The 16,660-nt window shown below is 47.5% G+C and overlaps 1 protein-coding gene across 1 annotated transcript in view; it reads right to left on the bottom strand.

The window, feature by feature from the left end:
* LOC139412270 (asc-type amino acid transporter 1-like) overlaps positions 1-16,316 on the bottom strand; it is an 88,318-nt gene extending 72,002 nt beyond the window's left edge. Inside the window, exons 1-3 of the mRNA XM_071159111.1 lie at positions 16,117-16,316; positions 7,887-8,091; positions 898-1,049 (exon numbers count right to left, since the gene is read on the bottom strand). Coding sequence (XP_071015212.1) covers positions 898-1,049; positions 7,887-8,091; positions 16,117-16,276 — 517 coding nt within the window. The 5' untranslated portion in view covers positions 16,277-16,316. The remainder of the gene's footprint in view (positions 1-897; positions 1,050-7,886; positions 8,092-16,116) is intronic.
* Positions 16,317-16,660: the final 344 nt, after the last annotated feature.

Genomic DNA, 16,660 nt, shown 5'->3' with positions numbered 1-16,660 from the left:
TATAGTACTACTACTAAATAGTCATTATTGTACTATAGTACTACTACTAAATAGTCATTATTGTACTATAGTACTACTACTAAATAGTCATTATTGTACTATAGTACTACTACTAAATAGTCATTATTGTACTATAGTACTACTACTAAATAGTCATTATTGTAGTATAGTACTACTACTAAATAGTCATTATTGTACTATAGTACTACTACTAAATAGTCATTATTGTACTATAGTACTACTACTAAATAGTCATTATTGTACTATAGTACTACTACTAAATAGTAATTATTTTACTATAGTACTACTTCTAAATAGTCATTATTGTACTATAGTACTACTACTAAATAGTCATTATTGTACTGTAGTACTACTACTAAATAGTCATTATTGTACTATAGTACTACTACTAAATAGTCATTATTGTACTATAGTACTACTACTAAATAGTCATTATTGTACTATAGTACTACTACTAAATAGTCATTATTGTAGTATAGTACTACTACTAAATAGTCATTATTGTACTATAGTACTACTACTAAATAGTCATTATTGTACTATAGTACTACTACTAAATAGTCATTATTGTACTATAGTACTACTACTAAATAGTAATTATTTTACTATAGTACTACTTCTAAATAGTCATTATTGTACTATAGTACTACTACTAAATAGTCATTATTGTACTGTAGTACTACTACTAAATAGTCATTATTGTACTATAGTACTACTACTAAATAGTCATTATTGTACTATAGTACTACTACTAAATAGTCATTATTGTACTATAGTACTACTACTAAATAGTCATTATTGTACTATAGTACTACTACTAAATAGTCATTATTGTAGTATACCACAACTAAATAGTGTTTATTATACTGGACTTACATATGCAGATGGTGGAGAGAAGCCTGGTGGCCAAGTATGGAGGGACACAGTTCTGGAAGGCCGGCTGCAGGACATAGTTGGAGAAGGTGAGAGCTATGACAGCCAGGGTGGTGGGGTACATGATGAGAACCGCGCTCCATAGGAGCAGGAACCTATAGGAAGACAGCACATATACTGTTAAAACTATATATATTTATATGTGTATGTAGACAGTCAGGGTGACGCAGTCAAAATATGCTGTATAGACTGTAGACTTGTACATTGTTTATATTGAACGGCAGCTGTGGAGAGTGCTGGGCAAACTCAATGACTTATTTGACCTTTTCATGAACTCCGAGAGTCTCCTGCCTCGGAGACCTAAGTGACATCTTTGTGGACTCTCACTTGTAACGAGTATCATGGGGACGACCAGTACGATTTATATCTAATCCACTTTACACATTAAAACACAGCCTTCTTTGTACATGATTACAGGTCAACATGTAGAGGAGGAACGAAGGAAGGACCAGGATCTGTGGCCGTATTCAGACGGTCTCTCTCCCCCCTGAGTACTGATCTAAGACCAGTTATATAGATCAGACAGTCTCTATCGCCCCCCTGAGTACTGATCTAAGACCAGTTATATAGATCAGACGGTCTCTCTCCCCCTGAGTACTGATCTGAGACCAGTTATTTAGATCAGACGGTCTCTCTCCCCCTGAGTACTGATCTAAGACCAGTTATTTAGATTAGATGGTCTCTCTCCCCCTGAGTACTGATCTAAGACCAGTTGTTTAGATCAGACGGTCTCTCTCCCCCCTGAGTACTGATCTAAGATCAGTTATTTAGATCAGACGGTCTCTCTCCCCCTGAGTACTGATCTAAGACCAGTTATTTAGATCAGATGGTCTCTCTCCCCCTGAGTACTGATCTAAGACCAGTTGTTTAGATCAGACGGTCTCTCTCCCCCCTGAGTACTGATCTAAGACGAGTTATTTAGATCAGACGGTCTCTCTCTCCCCCTGAGTACTGATCTAAGACCAGTTGTTTAGATCAGATGCTCCCCCCTGAGTACTAATCTAAGACCAGTTATTTAGATCAGATGGTCTCTCTCCCCCTGAGTACTGATCTAAGACCAGTTGTTTAGATCAGACGGTCTCTCTCCCCCCTGAGTACTGATCTAAGACGAGTTATTTAGATCAGACGGTCTCTCTCTCCCCCTGAGTACTGATCTAAGACCAGTTGTTTAGATCAGATGCCCCCCCCTGAGTACTGATCTAAGACCAGTTATATAGATCAGACGGTCTCTCTCCCCCCTGAGTACTGATCTAAGATCAGTTATTTAGATCAGACGGTCTCTCTCCCCCTGAGTACTGATCTAAGACCAGTTATTTAGATCAGACGGTCTCTCTCTCCCCCTGAGTACTGATCTAAGACCAGTTATTTAGATTAGATGGTCTCTCTCCCCCCTGAGTACTGATCTAAGATCAGTTATTTAGATCAGATGGTCTCTCTCCCCCCGAGTACTGATCTAAGACCAGTTATTTAGATCAGACGGTCTCTCTCTCCCCCTGAGTACTGATCTAAGACCAGTTGTTTAGATCAGATGCCCCCCCCCCTGAGTACTGATCTAAGACCAGTTATTTAGATTAGACGGTCTCTCTCCCCCCTGAGTACTGATCTAAGACCAGTTATTTAGATCAGACGGTCTCTCTCCCCCCTGAGTACTGATCTAAGACCAGTTATTTAGATCAGATGGTCTCCCTCTCCCTCTGAGTACTGATCTAAGACCAGTTATTTAGATCAGAAGGAGTAACATTATATACACACAGGGGACTAGATCCTAACTACAAAATACAATAAAACACTCAAACGTTTAACATGAGCATTATTTAATGTGAAATAAACGTGTTAACCCTCGCAAGGCTGCCGGCCCAGACCAGCAGGCTGGTGTGTTTACGAACATATTCAATCTCTCCCTATCCGAGTCTGCTGTCCCCACATGCTTCAAGATGGCCACCATTGTTCCTGAAGAAGGCAAAGGTAACTGAACTAAATGACTATCCATTGCGCTCACTTCTGTCATCACGATGTGGTTTGAGAGACGAGTCAAGGACGTGGCTGATTTTCTTTCTGTAGTTTTTGGTTGCCTGTAGACCCTGCCACATATGTCTTGTGTCTGAGCCATTGAATTGCAACTCTTTGTCCATATACTGACGTTTCGCTTGTCTGATTGCCTTGCGGAGGGAATAACTGCACTGTTTGTATTCGGCCAAATTCCCGGTCATCTTCCTGTGGTTAAATGCGGTGGTTCGCGCTTTCAGTTTTTTGCGAATTCCACCATCTATCCACAGTTTCTGGGTAGGGTAGGTTATAATAGTCACGGTGGGAACAACATCTCCTATGCACTTCCTTATAAAACTCACTCACTGAATCAGCGTATAAATCTATATTATTCTCTGAGGCTGCCCGGGACACGTCCCAGTCCACGTGATCAAAACAATCTTGAAGGGTTGATTCTGATTGGTCAGATCAGCGTTGCATGTTCCTAGTCACAGGTACATCCTTGTTTCAGTTTCTGCCTATAGGAGGGGAGAAGCAAAATGGAGTCATGGTCAGATTTGCCGAACGGAGGACGGGGGAGGGCCTTGTACGCATCGCGTAAGTTAGAGTAGCAGTGATTTTGCCAGCCAGTCATAATAACTGATGAGAATTCTCTTGGGAGATAATACGGACAGCATTTGATTGTGAGGAATTCTAGGTCTGGTGAACAGAAAGACTTGAGTTCCTGTATGTTGTTACAATTACACCATGAGTCGTTAATCATGAAACATACACCACCGCCTTTCTTCTTCCATGAGAGATGTTTATTCCTGTCAGCGCGGATGCACAAAGAATCCGGTGGCTGTATCAACTTGGACAGCATGTCCCCAAAGAGCCATGTTTCCATGAAACAGAGTATGTTACAATCTGAAGGGTCTCTCTGGAAAGCAACTAGCCCTAATTCCATCTGCCTTGTGTTCTGGAGACTGGGGACATTAGCAAGTAAAATACTCAGAAGAGGTTCGCGCCTCAGAAGCCTGACCAGAAGGCCGCTCTGTCTACCTCTCCTGCGGCAACTTTGTTTTGGCTTAACCTCTTGGATCGTTCGGACGAAGGATCCACTTCGGGAAAGCCGTATTCCTGGTTGTAGTGCTGGTTAGTTGACATCTCTCTGATATCCAATAGTCCTTCCCGGCTGTATGTAATAAGACTTGAGATTTTCTGGGCTGACAATGTAGGAAATAATGCACAAAAAAAATCTAAATACTGCATAGTTTGCTAAGGACTAGAAGCGAGGCGACCGTTTCTGTCGGCGCCATCTTGCCATCTAGAGAGTTGGGACATTGAGGTTTCTGCATCATGATGCATTTAATAACATTCTATGGCAGCCATGTTGGCTCCTGTTAACAAAATGAGCATCAGGGTGATGTCTGGTCCTGTTGGAGCCTGTGATGTCTGGTCCTGTTGGAGCCTGTGATGTCTGGTCCTGTTGGAGCCTGTGATCTCTGGTCCCGTTGGAGCCTGTGATACCTGGTCCTGTTGGAGCCTGTGATATGTGGTCCTGTTGGAGCTTGTGATGTCTGGTCCTGTTGGAGCCTGTGATACCTGGTCCTGTTGGAGCCTGTGATGTCTGGTCCTGTTGGAGCCTGTGATGTCTGGTCCTGTTGGAGCCTGTGATGTCTGGTCCTGTTGGAGCCTGTGATGTCTGGTCCTGTTGGAGCCTGTGATATCTGGTCCTGTTGGAGACTGTGATATCTGGTCCTGTTGGAGCCTGTGATGTCTGGTCCTGTTGGAGGCTGTGATATCTGGTCCTGTTGGAGCCTGTGATATCTGGTCCTGTTGGAGCCTGTGATGTCTGGTCCTGTTGGAGCCTGTGATGTCTGGTCCTGTTGGAGCCTGTGATGTCTGGTCCTGTTGGAGCCTGTGATATCTGGTCCTGTTGGAGCCTGTGATGTCTGGTCCTGTTGGAGCCTGTGATGTCTGGTCCTGTTGGAGCCTGTGATGTCTGGTCCTGTTGGAGCCTGTGATGTCTGGTCCTGTTGGAGCCTGTGATCTCTGGTCCTGTTGGAGCCTGTGATACCTAGTCCTGTTGGAGCCTGTGATACCTGGTCCTGTTGGAGCCTGTGATGTCTGGTCCTGTTGGAGCCTGTGATCTCTGATCCTGTTGGAGCCTGTGATACCTAGTCCTGTTGGAGCCTGTGATACCTGGTCCTGTTGGAGCCTGTGATACCTGGTCCTGTTGGAGCCTGTGATACCTGGTCCTGTTGTAGCCTATGATACCTGGTCCTGTTGTAGCCTATGATACCTGGTCCTGTTGGAGCCTGTGATACCTGGTCCTGTTGTAGCCTATGATACCTGGTCCTGTTGGAGCCTGTGATACCTGGTCCTGTTGGAGCCTGTGATGTCTGGTCCTGTTGGAGCCTGTGATGTCTGGTCCTGTTGGAGCCTATGATACCTGGTCCTGTTGTAGCCTATGATACCTGGTCCTGTTGGAGCCTGTGATACCTGGTCCTGTTGGAGCCTGTGATGTCTGGTCCTGTTGGAGCCTGTGATGTCTGGTCCTGTTGGAGCCTGTGATACCTGGTCCTGTTGGAGCCTGTGATACCTGGTCCTGTTGGAGCCTGTGATATCTGGTCCTGTTGGAGCCTGTGATGTCTGGTCCTGTTGGAGCCTGTGATACCTGGTCCTGTTGGAGCCTGTGATACCTGGTCCTGTTGGAGCCTGTGATATCTGGTCCTGTTGGAGCCTGTGATACCTGGTCCTGTTGGAGCCTGTGATATCTGGTCCTGTTGGAGCCTGTGATGTCTGGTCCTGTTGGAGCCTGTGATCTCTGGTCCTGTTGGAGCCTGTGATACCTAGTCCTGTTGGAGCCTGTGATACCTGGTCCTGTTGTAGCCTGTGATACCTGGTCCTGTTGAAGCCTGTGATACCTGGTCCTGTTGGAGCCTGTGATACCTGGTCCTGTTGTAGCCTATGATACCTGGTCCTGTTGGAGCCTGTGATACCTAGTCCTGTTGGAGCCTGTGATACCTGGTCCTGTTGGAGCCTGTGATACCTGGTCCTGTTGGAGCCTGTGATACCTAGTCCTGTTGGAGCCTGTGATACCTGGTCCTGTTGGAGCCTGTGATACCTAGTCCTGTTGGAGCCTGTGATACCTAGTCCTGTTGGAGCCTGTGATGCCTAGTCCTGTTGGAGCCTGTGATACCTAGTCCTGTTGGAGCCTGTGATACCTAGTCCTGTTGGAGCCTGTGATATGTGGTCCTGTTGACCGAAAGAGCAAACGTTCTAAACCAGCTGATGAAAAGGAGAGAGCCAAGATCCAGCTGATGGAAAGGAGAGAGCCAAGAACCAGCTGATGAAAAGGGGAGAGCCAAGATCCAGCTGATGAAAAGGGGAGAGCCAAGATCCAGCTGATGAAAAGGGGAGAGCCAAGATCCAGCTGATGAAAAGGGGAGAGCCAAGAACCAGCTGATGAAAAGGGGAGAGCCAAGATCCAGCTGATGGAAAGGGGAGAGCCAAGATCCAGCTGATGAAAAGGGGAGAGCCAAGATCCAGCTGATGAAAAGGGGAGAGCCAAGATCCAGCTGATGAAAAGGGGAGAGCCAAGATCCAGCTGATGAAAAGGGGAGAGCCAAGAACCAGCTGATGAAAAGGGGAGAGCCAAGATCCAGCTGATGAAAAGGGGAGAGCCAAGATCCAGCTGATGAAAAGGGGAGAGCCATAGGGGGCAAATAGGGGGGAAATAGGGGGCAAATAGGGGGGAAATAGAGGGCTATGTCGCTCCAACAATAGGAATCAATTCAGCCTTAACCGGCAAATTCATTAACAAAAAAAAATCTGAAACTCCTAGAACATTGTTCCAAAAGTTGCTTAAATGTCTGAAAAGAAAACCCATTTTGTAGACAGGGCCTTCGGGAGGTGTTCAGACCCCTGGACTTTTACCATATTTTGTTACATTACAGCCTCATTCTAAAATTGATTTAAAAACATCTACACACAATACCTCATAATAACACAGCAAAAACAGGTTTTTAGAAATTTGAGCAAATTAATAAAAAAATTCAAAACCGGAAATATCACATTTCCATCAGTATTCAGACCTTTTACTCAGTACTTTGTTGAAGCACCTTTGGCAACATTTACAGCCTCCAGTCTTCTTGGGTATGACGCTACAAGCTTGGCACACCTGTATTTGGGGAGTTTCTCCCATTCTTCTCTGCAGATCCTCTCACTAGTCCATGTTGTGGTCAGATTAATCCTGCCAGTCTTTTCACTAGTCCATGTTGTGGTCAGATTAATCCTGCCAGTCCTCTCACTAGTCCATGTTGTGGTCAGATTAATCCTGTCAGTCCTCTCACTAGTCCATGTTGTGGTCAGATTAATCCTGCCAGTCCTCTCACTAGTCCATGTTGTGGTCAGATGAATCCTGCCAGTCCTCTCACTAGTCCATGTTGTGGTCAGATGAATCCTGCCAGTCCTCTCACTAGTCCATGTTGTGGTCAGATGAATCCTGCCAGTCCTCTCACTAGTCCATGTTGTGGTCAGATGAATCCTGTCAGTCCTCTCACTAGTCCATGTTGTGGTCAGATTAATCCTGCCAGTCCTCTCACTAGTCCATGTTGTGGTCAGATTAATCCTGCCAGTCCTCTCACTAGTCCATGTTGTGGTCAGATGAATCCTGCCAGTCCTCTCACTAGTCCATGTTGTGGTCAGATTAATCCTGCCAGTCCTCTCACTAGTCCATGTTGTGGTCAGATGAAACAATAGTAGCTCTACATCTTTCACTAGATGTGTTTTAATGGTCAATTAACCAACATTTCTGAAAATGTATATATCGTGTTTTGGAAAGAATTTCTTCCCTTCTACTCTGAGACGGGCCCTGGACATTTCTGAAAAAACCTGGGAATTCTGGGAAAGTTTCTGGGTTGTTCCCTAATTAGGATTGTGGACATAAAATAGACACGTACCCCACCAGTCCTCCGAATATCTCTGTGACGTAGGAATAGTCTCCTCCTGACTTGGGAATGGTGACGCCCAGCTCAGCGTAACACATGGACCCCAGGGCGCAGATACCCCCTCCGCACACCCATACGATGAGGGACAGACCCACCGAACCAGCGTGCTCCAAAACACCCTTAGGAGAGATGAATATCCCCGAACCAATGATGTTACCTGGAGAACAAGAGAGACAGACAGATACATTAGTATCGAGTGTAGTAGTTTCCTGTGGTCTTCAACAACCTCCCAGTCCTGTCCCCTTGATGTGAGGGAGGAGAAATACATTCATATCAACTCTAGACTAACAGGTGTCTGTATAGAGCCTTGCTACTAACAGGTGTCTGTATAGAGCCCTGCTACTAACAGGTGTCTGTATAGAGCCCTGCTACTAACAGGTGTCTGTATAGAGCCCTGCTATTCTTTTTTCAAATGTCTTTCTACTGTTGTTTTATTTCTTTACTTACCTACACACACACACACACACACACACACACACACACACACACACACACACTACACACTACACACTACACACTACACACTACACACACACACACACACTACACACACACACACACACACACACACACACACACACACAATACACACACACACTACACACACACACACACACACACACACACTACACACACACACACACACTACACACACACACACTACACACACACACACACACACACACACACACACACAGAGCCTGTCAGTAAGCATTTCACTGTGAGGTCCACACCTGTTGTATTCGGCGCATGTGACAAATAAACTTAGATTTGATTTAATAGTTGGTCTTCAACAACCTCCCAGTCTTGTGCACTTGTTTTTTGTTTATAGTTGTGGGGTTGTTTATCATAACAAAAATCTGTTTTCTGTTCTAAACAACCCCCACCCCCCTAGTCATCACACAGCTGTTTCAGATCTGGGTTACATCCACAGTGACCTGAAATGTCCTAGTCTCTGGTGCTGTTTCCAATGTCCTAGTCTCTGGTGCTGTTTCCAATGTCCTAGTCTCTGGTGCTGTTTCCCATGTCCTAGTCTCTGGTGCTGTTTCCCATGTCCTAGTCTCTGGTGCTGTTTCCCATGTCCTAGTCTCTGGTGCTGTTTCCCATGTCCTAGTCTCTGGTGCTGTTTCCCATGTCCTAGTCTCTGGTGCTGTTTCCCAGGTCCTAGTCTCTGTTCTACAGGGTCAGTGAACTGGACTGTTACTACTGGCTAACACTGAGGTCTGTTACTACACTACGTAACCCTGGACTAACACTGAGGTCTGTTACTACACTGTGTAACCGTGGACTGACACTGGGGTCTGTTACTACACTACGTAACCCTGACTAACACTGAGGTCTGTTACTACACTGTGTAACCCTGGACTAACACTGGGGTCTGTTACTACACTACGTAACCCTGGCTAACACTGGGGTCTGTTACTACACAACGTAACCCTGACTAACACTGAGGTCTGTTACTACACTACGTAACCCTGGCTAACACTGAGGTCTGTACTACACTGTGTAACCCTGGACTAACACTGAGGTCTGTTACTACACTGTGTAACCCTGACTAACACTGAGGTCTGTTACTACACTATGTAACCCTGACTAACACTGAGGTCTGTTACTACACTACGTAACCCTGACTAACACTGAGGTCTGTTACTACACTGTGTAACCCTGGCTAACACTGAGGTCTGTTACTACACTACGTAACCGTGACTAACACTGAGGTCTGCTACTACACTGTGTAACCATGGACTAACACTGAGGTCTGTTACTACACTGTGTAACCCTGGACTAACACTGAGGTCTGTTACTACACTACGTAACCCTGACTAACACTGAGGTCTGTTACTACACTATGTAACCCTGACTAACACTGAGGTCTGTTACTACACTACGTAACCCTGACTAACACTGAGGTCTGCTACTACACTGTGTAACCCTGGCTAACACTGAGGTCTGTTACTACACTGTGTAACCCTGGCTAACACTGAGGTCTGTTACTACACTGTGTAACCCTGACTAACACTGAGGTCTGTTACTACACTACGTAACCCTGACTAACACTGAGGTCTGCTACTACACTGTGTAACCCTGGCTCTGTGTCTGAGGTCTGCTACTACACTGTGTAACCCTGGCTAACACTGAGGTCTGTTACTACACTGTGTAACCCTGACTAACACTGAGGTCTGATACTACACTGTGTAACCCTGGACTAACACTGAGGTCTGCTACTACACTGTGTAACCCTGGCTAACACTGAGGTATGTTACTACACTGTGTAACCCTGGACTAACACTGAGGTCTGCTACTACACTGTGTAACCCTGGACTAACACTGAGGTCTGCTACTACACTACGTAACCCTGGACTAACACTAAGGTCTGCTACTACACTGTGTAACCCTGGACTAACACTGAGGTCTGCTACTACACTGTGTAACCCTGGCTCTGTGTCTGAGGCTGGCTGAGGTACCCATCCCTTCCACGTCCACAACATCCTCATCTGATCCAACAACAGCTGTCAAAGCAAAGACCCCGGCAAGACATCCAATGTCTCCCAAATGGCACCCTATTCATTATATAGGGCCCATAGTGCTCAGGTCAAATGTAGTGCACTACATAGGGAACAGGGTACCATTTGTGACACAGGCATCACCGGCCATTTCAGAGGGAAGTTTTAAAGAACAGAACAAGAGAAGAAGTAAGTGGATAATGGGGGGGGGGGGGGGGGGTCTAATTGGTAGTCATCCCACTGTAAACAGTTTGTCTGATGTGAGACAGCGAGGGCTCTGAGCTCCAACGAGGCCCAGCGAAGCACGCCATCCATCACAGCGCCTCTCTGGAAACAAACAGCTCTGTAAATGTAATGATGCTCCAGTGAAATAACTCTGAACAGTAGATTTCCTCCTGTCACTTCTGATCTGGAGAGAGTACGGTGAGGAGAGGGAGGAGAGGGAGGAGAGGGGAGGAGAGGGGAGGAGAGGGGAGGAATGGGGAAGAGAGGGGAGGAGAGGGGAGGAATGGGGAAGAGAGGGGAGGAGAGAGAGGGGAGGAATGGGGAGGAGAGGGAGGAGAGGGAGGAGAGGGGAGGAATGGGGAGGAGTGGAGAGGGGAGGAACGGGGAGGAGAGGGAGGAGCGGGAGGAGAGGGAGGAGAGGGGAGGAATGGGGAGGGGAGGGAGGAGAGGGGAGGAGAGGAGATGGGAGGAGAGGGGACGAAGGGGAGGGGAGGAGAGGGGAGGAGAGGGGAGGAACGGGGAGGAGAGGGAGGAACGGGGAGGGGAGGAGAGGGGAGGAGAGGGGAGAAACGGGGAGGAGAGGGAGGAACGGGGAGGAGAGGGGAGGAACGGGGAGGAGAGGAGAAGGGGGAGAGGAGAGGGGAGGAATGGGGAGGAGAGGAGAGAGGAGGAGAGGGGAGGAACGGGGAGGAGAGGAGAGGGGAGGAGAGGGGAGGAGAGGAGAGGAGAGGGGAGGAGAGGGGAGGAACGGGGAGGAGAGGGGAGGAACGGGGAGGAGAGGAGAGGGGAGGAGCGGGGAGGAGAGGGAGGAACGGGGAGGAGAGAGGAGGAACGGGGAGGAACGGGGAGGAGAGGGGAGGAGAGGGAGGAGAGGGAGGAACGGGGAGGAGAGGGAGGAGAGGGGAGGATGTTACATAACGCTCTTGTGTTTTGTTTGTGTGTCATCACAAATTGTTGCATCGGAGTGGGGATTTAATGGGTGACCCACAAACGCTTGGCTCAGATCTGATGTCTATAGTACTGATGGCTGGGGAGCCTGGCTCAGATCTGATGGCTGGGGAGCCTGCCTCAGATCTGATGGCTATAGTACTGATGGCTGGGGAGCCTGGCTCAGATCTGATAGCTGGGGAGCCTGGCTCAGACCTGATGTCTATAGTACTGATGGCTGGGGAGCCTGGCTCAGATCTGATGTCTATAGTACTGATGGCTGGGGAGCCTGGCTCAGATCTGATAGCTGGGGAGCCTGGCTCAGATCTGATGTCTATAGTACTGATGGCTGGGGAACCTGGCTCAGACCTGATGTCTATAGTACTGATGGCTGGGGAGCCTGGCTCAGATCTGATGTCTATAGTACTGATGGCTGGGGAGCCTGGCTCAGATCGGATGTCTATAGTACTGACGGCTGGGGAGCCTGGCTCAGATCTGATGTCTATAGTACTGATGGCTGGGGAGTCTGGCTCAGATCTGATGTCTATAGTACTGATGGCTGGGGAGCCTGGCTCAGATCTGATGGCTGGGGAGCCTTCAGATGAGGAGGAGGTGAATGAGTGGATGCTAGCTGAGCCTGGGTAGAGGCGGGCGAAGCCTATAGATTCACATCACAGCCTATAGGGTTAAACTACATTCTGTAATCATAGCTTCCTGTTCAAGCACAAGCATGCTACACCACTTCCTGCCTCTGACTTCGAAGATGAGGCCCTTCAATCAGAGAAGGGAAAGGTTGACCTGTATATCTGCTACGGAGATGGAGAGAGAGAGAGAGAGAGGAGAGTCACATGACACTGCTCTCCTGCATTCTGCCTTCTGCATTACAGTTGCATTAGAAGAGGTTTTCAGTAGAGAAGAGGTTCTTAGGTCCAATCTGTTTACAGAACGGACAGAGAGAGAGTAGTGACCTTTACAGTCTGCCTTCTGAAACCAGTATCACAGAGAGAACTTAATTTTGTTTGCGAGTGGCGCAGCAGTCTAAGGCGTCACTACAGACCCCTGGTTCGATCCCGGGCTGTATGGTGCTACTGTATTAGGAGCACTGAGACACTGTCCTTAATGCATGGTGCTACTGTATTAGGAGCACTGAGACACTGTCCTTAATGCATGGTTCTACTGTATTAGGAGCACTAGGAGCACTGGGACACTGTCCTTAATGCATGGTGCTACTGTATTAGGAGCACTGAGACACTGTCCTTAATGCATGGTTATACTGTATTAGGAGCACTAGGAGCACTGGGACACTGTCCTTAATGCATGGTGCTACTGTATTAGGAACACTAGGAGCACTGGGACACTGTCCTTAATGCATGGTGCTACTGTATTAGGAGCACTGAGACACTGTCCTTAATGCATGGTGCTACTGTATTAGGAGCACTAGGAGCACTGAGACACTGTCCTTAATGCATGGTGCTACTGTATTAGGAGCACTGAGACACTGTCCTTAATGCATGGTGCTACTGTCTTAGGAGCACTAGGAGCACTGAGACACTGTCCTTCATGAATGGTGCTACTGTATTAGGAGCACTGAGACACTACCCATAATGCACTTGCCCTTGTCCAAAAGATATCCTTCCCAGATAATGTAAAGATAAAAAAATATAAAACCGCTCCCAATGTTGGGTTAGTAAATCCCCTCCAGCCAGTAAACACCAGCCATGTGATTAGCTGAGGTAAAGGGGAATAAGTAGAGTGGGTGGAACAGGGGATTATATAGTGGACCAGAACGTGGCATAAATCCACTACTCAGAAATAGGGGTCAACATACCACTTTCACAATACTCAGAAGTATCTTGGCAAGCAGACAAAACATGAACTGTGACAAGCTCTACTCTGAATTAAAAGGAGTCTGGCCAGTCTGTCACACAATGGGGTGGAGAGGGTGTTCTGTAGAGGGGAGAGGTGTTCTGTAGTGGCGGAGGGGGGGAGGAGGGTGTTCTGTGGAGGGGGGGGGGGGGGTGTTCTGTGGATGGGGAGGGGGGGAGGATGGTGTTCTGTAGAGGGGAGAGGTGTTCTGTAGAGGGGAGGATGGTGTTCTGTAGTGGTGGAGGGGGGGGGAGGATGGTGTTCTGTAGTGGAGAGGGTTTTCTTTAGTGGAGAGGGGTGTTCTATAGTGGAGAGGGTGTTCTGTGGAGGGGAGAGGTGTTCTGTAGTGGGGGAGGGGGGAGGAGGGTGTTCTGTAGAGGGGAGAGGTGTTCTGTAGTGGCGGAGGGGGGGAGGAGGGTGTTCTGTAGTGGCGGAGGGGGGGAGGATGGTGTTCTGTAGTGGCGGAGGGGGGAGGATGGTGTTCTGTAGTGGAGAGGGTGTTCTGTAGAGGGGGAGGGGGGGAGGATGGTGTTCTGTAGAGGGGAGAGGTGTTCTGTAGTGGGGGAGGGGGGGAGGATGGTGTTCTGTAGTGGCGGAGGGGGGGAGGATGGTGTTCTGTAGTGGAGAGGGTGTTCTGTAGAGGGGGAGGGGGGAGGATGGTGTTCTGTAGAGGGGAGAGGTGTTCTGTAGTGGGGGAGGGGGGGAGGATGGTGTTCTGTAGTGGCGGAGGGGGGGAGGATGGTGTTCTGTAGTGGAGAGGGTGTTCTGTAGAGGGGGAGGGGGGGAGGATGGTGTTCTGTAGAGGGGAGAGGTGTTCTGTAGTGGGGGAGGGGGGGAGGATGGTGTTCTGTAGAGGGGAGAGGTGTTCTGTAGTGGGGGAGGGGGGGAGGATGGTGTTCTGTAGTGGCGGAGGGGGGAGGATGGTGTTCTGTAGTGGAGAGGGTGTTCTGTAGAGGGGGAGGGGGGGAGGATGGTGTTCTGTAGAGGGGAGAGGTGTTCTGTAGTGGGGGAGGGGGGGAGGATGGTGTTCTGTAGAGGGGAGAGGTGTTCTGTAGTGGGGGAGGGGGGGAGGATGGTGTTCTGTAGTGGCGGAGGGGGGGAGGATGGTGTTCTGTAGTGGAGAGGGTGTTCTGTAGAGGGGGAGGGGGGGAGGATGGTGTTCTGTAGAGGGGAGAGGTGTTCTGTAGTGGAGAGAGGGTGTTCTGTAGTGGAGAGAGGGTGTTCTGTAGTGGAGAGAGGGTTCTGTAGTGGATAGAGGGTGTTCTGTAGTGGAGAGAGGGTGTTCTGTAGTGGAGAGAGGGTGTTCTGTAGTGAGTGAACGTGAGTGGCCTTGCCAAAGCCCAGACTTGAATCCCATTGAAAATCCATGGAAAGACTTGAAGATTGCTGTTCACCACCACTCCCCATCTAACTTAATAACAGAGCTTGAGAAAATCTGCAAAGAAAAATGAGAGAAAATCCCCAAATCTAGATGTGCAAAGCTGATACAGACAACCAAGATGACTCACAACTGATAGAAATACCCTAGATGACTCAAAGCTGTAATTGCCGCCAAAGGTGCTTCTACAAAGTATTAGGGGTGTGAATACTTACATAAAATGTAAATATTTCTGTATTTCATTTTCAATAAATCTGAGAAAATGTCATTGCGGTGGTATTGTGTGTAGATGGGTGAGAAAAAAAAATATTTAAATCCATATAAATTGTGGCTGTAACAACAAAATGTAGATAAGTGGAAAAATGTGTTCAATGATAAATACAATGTCTAAAGTGTGGAATAATACGTGTTTCAATAACATTAGGATACTTTTAAAATAATACACCTAAATATGATATTTGATCAACAAAGACCTTTAACGTTTATCAGAGACCGTATGGGTTTAAAGCGCCAACAGCTAAGTAGGTATCCCTCCAGATCAGGGGACCATTCATAAAGTCCGCCGGCGTGTTATACAGCACGCTGCCTGGTCGACTTGGTCGACTTGGTCGACTTGGCCAAGCACCACGTTGAGATCAGCGGAGAGATATCCAGCCACGTAAGCATTGTCTGTAACAGTAGAGTAGCCCTGAAGTCCCGTACTTACACCTCTCATATGATGCAACATCGTCAGGAGGTTTCCCTTACGTCGGCCAGAACTTGTAGCCCATTCAGAGATACTCTGATATTCAGAAGCAGGTAACGTTACCATTCAAACTATAGCCTCAGTGGTAACGATTAGACTTCATCAACCACTAAACGTGTCTGTGCGTAATGTTACGGCACATAGTTAGTTGATTTCTCCGTGGACAATTATATATCTGTAACAGCGTAGGCTAAACAACGGGATGTCAACGACACAACTAGAACCAAATCCGCATGTCTGAATGTAGCGGAAGAACAGAAACCAGATAAGAGTCTATACTACTAGAACCAAATCCGCATGTCTGAATGTAGCGGAAGAACATAAACCAGATAAGAGTCCATACTACTAGAACCAAATCCGCGTGTCTGAATGAAGCGGAAGAACAGAAACCAGATAAGAGTCCATACTACTCTCCTTTAATCCTCAATAGACCGTGAGCCAGTCAACCACATTTCCACAACCTTGCTACTCTTTCAAAAGCCACTGTGTTCACATCATAAGAAGTAGGCTATAATAAACGCTGTTTATTTTTCTCACCAATAATAATGGCACACGCGCTGAGGAGTCCGATTTCTTTTTTAAGCGTGACTCTATCTGACGGCGAGTCACTCTTATCCTTTCCATTGAGTTCCATCATGGGCTGTCGCGCCTGATCCGTCTCAGCGCAGCTCTTCCGACTCCTCTCTGTCCCGTCCATGTCTGAGGCGCGCAACTATAAAACTGCCTCACTCAGTTCCTTCGCCTGAGCTCATATACAGCATCGACGCACGCCAAGTTTCGGTGGACACCACACGCATGCGCGGCGGTAGGACAGTGTGCTTGATTCAAATAGCATGCAAATAGTCAGTGGTGTAAAATACTGCAAAGTACTGAAGCCTTTTTGGGAGGGGGGTATATGTACTATTTCATTATCTTGGGAGGGGGGTATATGTACTATGTCATTATCTTGGGAGGGGGTATATGTACTTTACTATGTCATTATCTTGGGAGGGGGGTATATGTACTTTACTATTTCATTATCTTGGGAGGGGGGTATATGTACTATTTCATTATCTTGGGAGGGGGGTATATGTACTATGTC

The sequence above is a fragment of the Oncorhynchus clarkii genome, chromosome 6, assembly GCF_045791955.1.
Source record: "Oncorhynchus clarkii lewisi isolate Uvic-CL-2024 chromosome 6, UVic_Ocla_1.0, whole genome shotgun sequence".
Classification (NCBI taxonomy): domain Eukaryota; kingdom Metazoa; phylum Chordata; class Actinopteri; order Salmoniformes; family Salmonidae; genus Oncorhynchus; species Oncorhynchus clarkii.
Note: the sequence above shows the minus strand (reverse complement) of the source record. Positions and strands in the feature narration are given on the sequence as shown.